The 11,325-nt window shown below is 62.5% G+C and overlaps 1 protein-coding gene across 1 annotated transcript in view; it reads right to left on the bottom strand.

The window, feature by feature from the left end:
• Positions 1-11,325, bottom strand: part of KIF26A (kinesin family member 26A) — a 34,246-nt gene that overhangs the window by 6,903 nt on the left and 16,018 nt on the right. The window contains exons 4-7 of the mRNA XM_004699129.2: positions 9,099-9,283; positions 3,364-3,556; positions 634-846; positions 36-129 (exon numbers count right to left, since the gene is read on the bottom strand). Of these exons, the coding sequence (XP_004699186.1) occupies positions 36-129; positions 634-846; positions 3,364-3,556; positions 9,099-9,283 (685 nt within the window). The remainder of the gene's footprint in view (positions 1-35; positions 130-633; positions 847-3,363; positions 3,557-9,098; positions 9,284-11,325) is intronic.

Here is an 11,325-nt window from a genome sequence, read left to right on the forward strand (position 1 = left end):
CGGTAGAGGGTATCCAGGGGTGTGGGGGAGTTTACCAAGGCTTGTGTGGCCAAAGGAGAAAATGCAGCCGTCGGTCCCGCTGACCACAGCTTGCAGCACGTCGGCCACAGTCCCGGAGCAGACCTCCGCCTGGGGGACATGGAGGACGAATGGGCGGGGCGAGCCAACTGTGCCTCCCTGGTGGGGGGGCAAAGACGCAGGCGCCGCCCGCATCCACACGCACACGGATGACCCGGGAAACACACAGCCCGGCCAACCAGGCAGGCAACAGACATGCACGCGCGCGCGTGCACACATACACCCCAAATCAGCCAGCGCACACTGCCACAGCCCAGCCTGCACCGGTGGGGGAGGGTATGGCGTGCCAGAGCATCCAGGAAGAAGTATCCGCCCACCCAGGGGGCACGCCAATTCTGGCAGCCCAGCCCAGAACCTGAGCCCCACCCACCTGGGAGGCCCTGCCCACCAGAGGCCCCACTCGCCCAAAAGGCTTGCCCAGAGACACTAGAAGGTTCCACCCAGAGGCCACGCCCCTCAAGAAGGTCCTGGCCCGCCCAAGGGCCACGCCCCCTGGAAGGGCCCACCCAGAGGCCACGCCCCTCAAGAAGGTCCTGGCCCACCAGGGAGCAGCACCTGCTCAGCGTCCTGGGGAAAGACGGCATCAAAGGCGAACATCCGTGGCACCGCGGCAGGAGCTGTGCGCCAGGGTCCCGCACTGCCCGAAGGTCCGGCGGCTGTATCATACAAGGTCACTTGCTTCTTCCTCGGGTCCACCTTCAGGAAGGCCGTGGACTCTGCAGAGCGCTGGGCGCCCTGTGAGGGCCAGACTCGCAGCATTACCTTCACCTGGGGGACAGGAGGGTGGCCTGAGCCGCTGAGCATCGCGGATGCAGACAGGTGACAGGGAGGCGCGGGGCAGCGGCCCACAAGCGGGGGCCCCATTCCCAGCAAGGCCAGCAGAGTCCAAGGCAGGTGACTGTGTGGGAGTCGTAAGCCTAGGAGAAGCAGTCCCGAACAACAGAGAACCACACAGCCCCAAAGCAGTGAGGTACCCCGGCCCACCCTGCAGCACTGGAGATGGTCCACAGTCTCAGGTTCCTAGTCCCCTCGGCCTGATGGATGGACAGAACCAGGCAGGCCCATCCCTGTGACCGCCTCAGCTGTGTGTCCTGGGTCTGGTACCACTCCTCCCCCTCCCCCAGTGACCCGAGGAGCCTGGCCAGGGGTCAGCAACCAGGGGGCCAAACCCACCTGGAGCCCAGCCTACTGAGCCTCCGAGAAAGTTTGGGGAGGGGCTTCATGCAGTGGGGTCGCTGGAGGGCCAGACCTCAAGGGACACCCCACCCTCTGTTTGCTTGTCATCTGGGGGTGCTGAATCCGTGGTGTGGCCCATGGGCCCCCCAAGTATCCCTGGAGGCACAGCAGCTTCCCAGGGCAGGACCTGAGGGGCTGGCTGTCCCCAGAGCCCGTCCCCGGCCAGCCCCTGCTCGTGTGCTCAACCAGCACGCGTGTGTTGTTGAGCATGTCCGGCGCCCTGGAGGACAGGGCCTTGAGAGTTGAGCCAAGAGTGGGGGAGGGGGCCGGGAGAGAGAACAGGCCTGAGCTGTCTCACCAGCAGACCCCCTGCTGAGACCAAGCAGCCCACAAAGTGTCACTGTGCAGGGACGCCCTGGCCCCTTCTGCTGCAGAGCAACTCCGCTGCCCCTCCGAGGTCTCCACCACGGTGCAAATCAAATTACCTGAGACTCATTTCATAGCCGGTATTTTTCACGGCTTTAATTGTAAGTGACAGATACAGGACGCCCGCAAAATTGGTTTGCTGCGGGTGGTGCCGCGCGCCGCGTGGCAAATTGATATGCAGAGCCGCTGGGCGGTGGTGGCGGCCTAACTACCGCCCCCCCCTCCCATGGTGCGGCTCTAGCCTCAGCTCCATTAGTCGGGAATCGATTCTTTAATTCCCGGTGTGGCCAACAAAACAATTTCGTTCCCAAGCGCCGCCGCCAAGCAAACGAGAATGTGCACTTCCCGGTAATTTTTGGCAATTTTTTTTCTTTCTGCGTGAACTCGCTGCTGCCGTTTCAGGAGCCAAATGGGCTTCTTAGGCTTTGAGAGGGTTCCTGGCCGGAGGGAGGGGCCTTCAGGAAGCAGGCGACCTCGGAGTGACACCGCTGTTACAGGCGATGGCGAGCCACCCTCTGAGTAGCAACATTAATCCCCACACAGGGGCCGGCAGGCCACCCCAGAGCTTGAGCCGGAGAATCCTGTCATTATCAGGAGGGACGGGGCCCTCGCACGCGACCAGGACCATCCAATCTCTCCCGGAAGGAGCACGTCACACAAAGCCGCCAGGAACGGAGTGAGGAGGGAGACGCTCGTTTTGCATTAAAAAAGGATCCGCGCCTCCCGGGAGGGGGCGGGGGGAGAGGCGCGGCCGCGCCCGCTAGCGGGATGTCTTTTTAATACCACAATATGATGAATTAGCTCAAGTAGCATATTAGTGTCAGAAGCGGAAGGCAACCTGACTGCCTTTCGGAGGCGCTCATAGCCACTGAGACCACTAGGGATGGAGGGCCAGGTGGGGTCCTGGCTGGGCCTGGGGGCTGCCTGGTCAGAGCTGGGGAGATGAAGCGTGCCCCACCACCAGGGCAATGGAGCAGGCGCCTCCCCCAAATTATAATAGCAACTGCAGCAGCCCTCCCTCCAGCACTTCCCGACATCCCCTGCTCTCCCTCCTGCACACTAGCAGATGGGGGGTGGGGGGCGCGCCACCCCTGCCCACTGCTGATGGTGGAGCTGGGGCCACAGTGAAGTGACAGGACCAGGTCACAGAACGAGACCCACCAAAGCCACCCACTTCAGGAGCCCCAAGGCCCCAGGGGTAGGCAGGCAGGTTCCCTCTGTCCCCTCTGCCATACCTGCTGGCAACAGAGTCCAGACTGGGCCACCCGCCAACCAGCACACTGCCAGGCGGCAGGACTGGCAGGGTGACTGACTGCCCTCCACCTGGCCCCTGGGCTGTGCCTATGATGAGGCTGCCACTCCAAGGCATGTCCCTCTTGAGGCCACCCAGAGGGACAGCACACCCCCACCCCACCCCCAGCCGTGGTGATCAGGCAAGAAGAGAGGCTGGCCCCAACTGTTCCAAGCTGCCCTCCATCCAGGGGCAGCAAGGCCCGGCTGACCTTCCCTCTCTGGCTCTCAGCTTCCCTGCAGGGACCAAGGTGGCAGGCAACACACATCCCCAGACCCTACAGCGGCAGTGAGCCTCCCATCAGACCCACGTGGACAGGGCCATCTCCTCTGCACCCCGCAGGCTGAAGGAGAAAGGCCCCTCTGCCTCCAGCCACCCTTTCCCAGGCCTACCTTGCCCATGGCGCTGCAGGGGGTATCCTTGGCCTTGGCAGCTCTGAGCAGGCAGGGGGGCATGGGGGGCGGCCACAGCTGCAGGACGCCGCTGAAGTCCGTGGGGTATGTGGAGGCAGCACGGGTGGCTGGGGCTGGCGGGGGTGGCTGGGGCTTCTTGCGCTTGGAGGCTAGGCTGAGCTTCTGTGCGGCCCTGGTGGGGGGTGGGGGGAAACACATGGGGCTCAGCTTGGCCACCAGCTCCCTGGGCCTCCTGGTGGATGGAGCAGGGGTGGACCCTACCTCATCCCAATACCAGATGACCCATGCCATGCCACACCCGACCCTCATTTTCCCCTGAGTGGGGGCCACTGCATCCCAGGAAGAGTCCCATGAGTGCAGCCCACCGTACACACACCTCTCACCCTCAGCAGGGCCAAGAGGCTGGCATCGCCATCCCTGCGCCCCCACCCTCTGCCCTTCCCTGAGGGTGCCCCCACCCTGCTTAGAGCCCCTGCCAACAGCTCTGTGTGGGGCCATGGCCCCGCAGCACCAGGGCCTGCAAAGTGCAGATTCTTAGGCCCCTGACCAGGGACCTCAGTGGTAACCAGCCCTCTGGGGATCCTGACACAGACCCTAAGTCAGAGGTCTGGGCAGCAGAACCCCACCCCCCCAGTTTATGCAGGTGCACACACAGACAGGAATGCAGACACGCACACACATGCACATGGACTCACGGATGCACATGCACATGCACACACACAAATGTACAGATACACAGACACACACATGAATACACATGCACATATACACATACACAGACATGCACACACAGAGAGACAGACACACACACATGCTCTCCAGCTCCCTGCCCCCAGGACTCCCTCAGCATCCCAGCAGGCCCCTGTGGCACCAAATTCTTCCACAGAGCATGTGCCGCTTGGCCTCTCCCCAGAATCCCCTCCTCCCCTGTCCAGGGACACCAGGGACCCCACATGGGTGTGCATTCAGTCACGTTCCCAGGGTCTGGGTAGGAGAAGACGGTAGGTAGAAAGTGGAATGGACCACCCAGACCTTGCACCCTGTTCCCCACCCCTGGCCCTCAGGGTTCTCAAGCCTGCATTACCTTCTCTAAAGATCCCCAGAGGGGTCGGCAGGAGCCAGGGTGGTGGCCAGCTCCTCCCTGGTCCTCTGCAGCAGCTCCCAGCCCCTCCCCTCGAACTCCGGCCTGCAGGCGCCCTGCTAAACCCCTCTCCTCTTTAATAGGAGCCGTCTTTTAGGAGACCCTGGGGAGAGTTTCCCTCCTCGAGAGGTGTCAGTACAGAGAATGAAGGTGATCTACGGGAGAGGCGCTCCAGCACGCGCAGCCATGAGCAGGACCCTCAGGGCCCAGCATCCGGGCCTGGGCCATGTAGTGCCTGCCCCATGGGACCTGGGGCCCCAGAGTACCTCCCTCTCCCACAGCTGTGTGACCCTTAATCCTAGCAGGACAAGCCACCCGGTCTGGCCAATGCAGCTGCGGCCTTGGGAAGGGCAGTCAGCCGGGTAGGCCAGAGCCACAGCCATGCCATGACCTGGGAGGGGCCGGGGCTCAGAAGAAAGGGGGCAGCAAAGGGTGAGGGGCTGCTGCAGGAGCCGGCTGGTGGGAGAGGGGGCCAATTGCTCCCAGGCCCGGTGGGCAGGACTGCATGCTGACCGGAAGGAGTGAGCCAGCCTTGTCTGAAGCCAGTTCTCAGTTCTCCCAGCTGGCCGTGTGTCCGGGGCCATCAAGTTGATTCCGGTGGAGGGGCTGCCCACACGGTTTCCTGAAGTGACCAGACTTTTTCCCATGGTGGCTGGGAACCTGGGACCTTGCCGTTAGGTGGGAGGCCCTAGTCCATCTGCCTTACCATGGCCTCTGGGCCTACAACTCCAATGATCCCGCTGTGTGTCCTGTCTGCATAGGGACACCTGCAGCTCCAACTGTGGCATCGCTGTGGCCCAGTAGGCCCCAGCTGGCTGGTACATTCCCTCCTGGCTGGGCCACTGGGGTGGGTGGAGGGCAGTGGCCCAGCCCACAGACCAGCTGGCAGGGAGGGTGTGCACATTAGAGGACCAGGGACCCTTGGCCCTTGCTTCCCCTTCTGGGAGTAGGAAGAGAGGCACCCACTGAATGGCCAGGCCAGCAGATACCATGGCCAGACGGGGCCCTGCCTGCCACCTCTGGGCCTGGTGGGATCAGTTCAGCTGAGGGCCAGGGTACCCCGAGCTGGTGTGCACAGGGGCTGGGGCTGGGCCATTAGGGCCCTGTGCTGGGCTAGGTGTCCCTGTGGGCAGTCTGGCAGGTCCCAGCCAGTGGGGATGCATTCCCTGTGGGCCATCCTAATCAGTCCCCCTTGACCCCACCCCCAGCTGCCCACTGGTTTCACCCAGGCTCTATGGGGCCCGATAGCCTGTGACTCACAGGTGCTTCACCATCAGTGAGGCCAGGACTGCACTTTCCCTTTGATGGCCATCAGCCTCCTGGAACCAGGACACTCCCCTGGCACACACACACACACACACACACACACACACACACACACACACACAGTTCAGGGCACAGCCTGGCTCCTGCGGGGAGGTGGCCAGGAAGGGTGGGGTTGGCTCTGAAGAGGAAACTCAGAAGAGCTGGAGGTTCACCTGACAACATATTCTTTTCATCCCTAGAACATACCTCCTCCGCCTGTTGTCACTGAACTGGGCTGGGGACCTCTGGGGTTCGCCTGCCCTGCTACCCCAAGTATTATAGAGCCACCTCTGCCCTGAGACACCTGTTTGCACAGCTGTACCCCCACACCAGTGCTTAGCATAAACTCTCAAGTAGATGGGTAGTGGATGGATGGATGGATGGATGGATGGACAGTTAGATAAAAGATAGATGGATAATTAGGTAGGTGGATAGATGATAAGAGGATGGATGGATGGATGGATGGATGGATGGATGGATGGATGGATGGATGGATGGACGGACGATGGATGGATGGATTGATGGACAGATGGATGCTGGATGAATAAAAGGGTGGATGGGTGGGTGGGTGGATAGGTGGATGAGCAAGCAGGCAGAGAGGGAGGAGGTGGAAGAGGTGGAGCCAGCCCTGCTCACCATCCCACAGGTCCCACTGCTGGCTGCCAGGCTGCCAGTTCACAACAGAAAGGGCACGTTTTGCCTTTTTGCAAAGAAAGCAGCCTCCCATAAGAAGGGCCTGTTGGGACGGGCAAGGTCAGTTATGGCCAAGTCGGTGTCTCTAACTGCTGAGGCAGGGCTGTCCCCAAGAGTCCCCAGCTCTCCACCCAGTGTTGGGTCCAGACCTGACCACCAGATTCCACCTGACACCTGCTGCCAGAACTTCCCATGAGCCCCGCCTGGGGCCCTCAGCTTCCCACCGTGTCTGCACCGCCACCAGGTCCCCTGCCAGGCCAGGCCCTGGGGAAGGTATGGTTGGCTGGGCCTGCAGGATCCCTGATGTGGGTGGGGGAAGCTGGGAGGGGTACACAAGCCCCCGAGGGCAATGCTGGGACCCAGGGCAAAGGGTACCAGTCAGGGGACAGGGGACCTACGTCAGGCTCGGTACAGCCCGGCTTGAGGTCACCAGGCCTAGGGTGGAGGTGCCTGGGGTGGGGTGATGGCTGTGGAGATGGGGATGGGGGAGAACAGGAAGGTCTCAGAGCTGGCAGGGGTGGGGAATGCTACGAAGAAGGTAGCTCAGGGCCTGCCCTGGGGAAAGGGTGACCGGGCTGCCTGTCCACCAGGTCTCCCTTCAAAATGACCTCAGACACCTCACAGGGGTTGCACACCAGGGCCCTGTGGGGGTCCAGGAGGAAAAGAGGGGCACACGGGCCTCGTCATCGGATCAGGGAGTAAAACTCAGACCCCATAGACCACCGGTTCTCAATCTGTGGGTCACTACCCCTATGGGAGTCAAATGACCCTTTCACAGGGGTTGCTTAAGACCAATGGAAAACACATATTTCCGATGGTTGGGGGGTCACCACAACATGAGGAACTGTATTAAAGAGTTTCTGTATTAGGAAGTTTGAGAACCACTGCCATAGACGATGTGACCTGGTCCTAGAGCCCCAAGCATCACCCCACTTTCCCACAGGCCTGCTCTGGGGCTAAGGGACCAAAGACTAAGGTTCGCTTAGGTTCACCAAGACCTGGGAGCTCCTGAGCCCCTGTTCACCCCCTCCCTCGTTTCTGCTCCACCGGGCAAGCCTCAGCCTCTAGACTCTCGTGCCACCCTCAAAGCCCCAGAGTTCCTCTGTGCCCCTCAGGCCTGGCACGCCAAGGACAGACATGGGCAGGGTCAGCTCTGCACCTCTCAGTCCTCGAGAGAGGTGCGGACAGCTCGCTTACTGCCCCATGAGGGCCAGGGGTCTCAGTGCTCTCTTGGTCTGCACAAGCTCCGCCCCCTAGAGCTGTAGCCCCCTCCCCCAAGGCTTCAGGTGCCACCCACCCAACGTGAGGGAGCTCCTCCAACCGAGGGAGGTCCAGCTCCCAGCAGCACGTGCACCCCACCCCTCAGATACCCCTCGGGGAGCCTCCCCCTGCTTGGGTTCAGGCTGTGGAGCTGGTTTCTATGGAAACGTCCCAAGGTCAGCAGGCTCAGACAAAGGCAGCCTGCAGAGGAGCTGCTGGGGGCCCAGCCTGCCCCCTGCCTCTTAGACATCCGGAGGCGCTGGGGGCTTCCAGGTGCCCCTGCCTCAAGAAAGCCCCACATACCCCGCACCCACCAAGGGACAGAGCAACAGTGGCCCCTGCAGCCCTGAATGCAGACCCCCAATAATGTGCCCAACAGACCCCAGACCCTGGGCTGCCCAGTCTGCCCCATATCCAACACCCACCTGGTGACCTGGGACCCCTAGCCAGCCCTGCACCCCAGGTCCCCATCGGGTGCCCTGCCCCTGCTGGGCTGGGGCAGCTGCAGCCACATTACAATTCCTGCTGAGCTCCAGGCAGGCGGGCACTCATCAGCCACGGGGACAATGTCCTCATTGCCCAACCTGTCACATCCCAATCAGTCCCTGGTCCCCCAGGCGCCGCTGATAAGGGCCAGCCCAACCCACAGACAAGCTTATCAGCGCCTCCAAGGACCGCTAATGGGCGAGTGACCCCAGCCTGCCGCCATTACCACTCATTAGCTGCCAACGACATCTTTAATCCGGCCATAAGGAGGCCGCCTGCTTTGAGAGGCCTGGGTCTGGCAGACGGGAGGGGCTCCTTGGCCTTCGCTGTCTCTGTGGCCCGTCCACACCCAGCCAGCATGCCTGGGACCTGGGACCCAGAGAGGCCCAGGCCTAGGCCAGGGACAAGTCCCACTGTGGGTGCTCCAGGCCTCCCCTTGCCCCTAGCTGACTCTGGTGAGATCTGTCCTGGGTGACGAGAACCCAGCACTCCCCTCCCCTCACAGCCACTCCATGGTACAGAGAGGGAAACTGAGGTCTGGGCCAGCTAAGAGGCTTGCCAGAGGTGGCCCAGGTTGGGCCCAGCAGATGCTGGGTTCAAACTCGGGTTGTTCCCAGACTCTGCCCTGCAGCCACCACTTAATAAGGACTCTGAACCCGGACCCTGCTGTGAGGGTAGAGGAGACATAGCTTTTCCTCCCTGGCTACCTCCCACCTACTCACACCCCACCCCACCCCATCTCATGGCCCCCAGTCCACACCCCAGGTATGCCTGCTGGCCACCCTGGGCCTGGTCTGCTGCCCTGAGCAGGGATGACCTCAGCACTCACCTGATGAAGAAGGAGGCTGCGGCCGAGGTGCCCCCAGAGCCTGCCACCGTGGGGGCTGGGGTGACCAGGGCCGTGGTGCAGGTCCCACCAAGGCCCCACGTCTGGGACACGCTGTCGGGGCCCACTGCAGGGGGGGCGTCTCGGACGGTCTCAGCCACCGCCACTGCCGCCACCGCCGCCTCAGCCTGCATGGAGGACAACAGAGGCCGTGGGGGCACACCAGCAAGGGATAGGCTCCCCAGTCCAGGGACACACCCTTAGCGGCCCCCTCCAAGGGAAGACTCCACAATATGGTTGAAAACCAGAAGGGAGAGATCTCCCTGGCCCCAAGATGCCGCCCACCTTGCCTGCTGTCTCTGTACCTCACAGGGCAGGGCTTGAGTGGGTACCGAGGGGGAGTGGATGTCGGTGGGAGCCCGCTGGCCCCAGCGTCCTTCAGCCCTTGGGGACACCAGAGGTGAGACTGCAGGCAGGAAGCTGGGAATGTAGTGTGGGAACAGCCCCAGGAGGTACTGGTCAGCGCCATAACTGCTCAGTGTGTGGCGACTATGAGGGTCCTGGCTGAGTGGGCACTTCCAGCAGACGGGCTAAGTGGAGCTCTGGGGAGGGAGGCAGCCTGGTATGGAGGTGCAGATGTAAGTAAACACCCGGACAGAAAGACGGACAGACAGGTGCCAGCAAGTAGGTCCACCTCTGCTGCCCTCTTGAGCCACATGCCGTCCTAGGCCCTCTGCCACCCCCAATGCCATCCTGAGCCTCGGTCCTGGCCCCAGGGGGCAGGAAAGCAGCTTGCCCCAACAGGGTCACCCCCAGCACCTCTCTCAGCACACCAGGGCTCCCAGAACCCAGCTTGGTGGTCCTGGCAGAGCATGGGGTCTGTAATCTCCCAGAGAGCTAGAGGTAGGGAACCAGGGGCCTGATGGCATGCCACTGGGCCCAGGCGGGAGGCACAGAACCCAGCTTCCTGGTTCACCGCAGCGCCCTGTCACCAGCTCACCCAGGCCCCTCAGCCACCCCACCCCCAATCAACACTGGTTCCCAGCTATTCCTAGATTCAGAGCATAGCTGTGTGCAAGACAGCACCTGGAGAGCACCCCCACCTATACACACACACTACCAGAAGCACCCCCACCTCACCCACCTCTGCTGGCCAGAGCCTGGACCCCCAGTGCAGGCATCAGCAGCCCACACACCTACTTCTATAGAACCCTCAGGAGGCAGCTGTGGGGGTTAGCTGAGTCCATGTCAACTTGAACATGTATGACTGTGTAGGGCGCAGTGCAATCTGCCAATCAGGTCGCAGCCCAGTGAGGCCGCCTTTAAGCAGGAAAAGGGTGGGGGTGGGGTGCTCAGGGGGTTTGCTCTCAGACACTTCGCCTTCCTGCCTGTGGGACTCTGCTGCCTCCAGGGTGGCCCCACCTTGGCGGCCAGCCCCGAGAGCTGCCGTCACCCGGCTGTGTTCCCACCGACCGTGGATCCACGCGTCTCTGCACCCACGGGCCTGTGCCTCCCTGTATCCTGCACCACTGCATGCGGCTGCCTGAGTCTGGAGAGGGACTCTTGGACTAGCCTCGGACTTACGGACTTGAGCTGGCCTGGGCAGGGGTGCCTTCTTGATATATAATTACTTATCGAGATAAAGTTCTTTCTTGCACATAGATGAGTCCCTGCATTTGCTTTTCCAGTCAACCTAGCTTAACACATCAGCCTAGCCAGCCCTCTCCTCAGACTGCCCACCCTACGGTCCACCACCCTCAGTACCCTGCCAGGCCTCCCAGCCTGGGCACCCTCTCATCCTTCCAGCCAGCATGGCCTGCAGTCTGGCTGGACCGCCTGGCCAAACTGGGCATCTGATGTGCTCCCCAGAGCTCAGCCTGGCAGACACAGCCCACCCCCAGTGGCCAGGAGACGTGGGACACGCACTGCAGGGGCACTCAGGAGGGGCCGGCTCAGGCAAGACCCAGTGAGCTGCCCTGGGAGGACAGTGTCGCGTACACAGGGCACGGTGCTGCTGTCCAGCGGGCCCCAGCTCAGCCACCGCCGCATGGCCTGCCTCCTGCCCGAAGGTCCGGCAGCGCCCGGCCTCCACGCGGGCCCAGCGCCACACTGACCTGTCTCAGGAGCTCCCGGGCACTGGCTCCGCCGTCCCCACGCGCTGCCCGGGCGCAGCTCCCGAGGGCAGAAGGGCCCGGCCGATCCCTGCCAGAAGCAGAACCCGGGCATGCCA

This window comes from Echinops telfairi, unplaced genomic scaffold, assembly GCF_000313985.2.
Source record: "Echinops telfairi isolate 266 unplaced genomic scaffold, ASM31398v2 ScPeMD7_18;HRSCAF=68, whole genome shotgun sequence".
NCBI classification, from domain to species: Eukaryota; Metazoa; Chordata; class Mammalia; order Afrosoricida; family Tenrecidae; genus Echinops; species Echinops telfairi.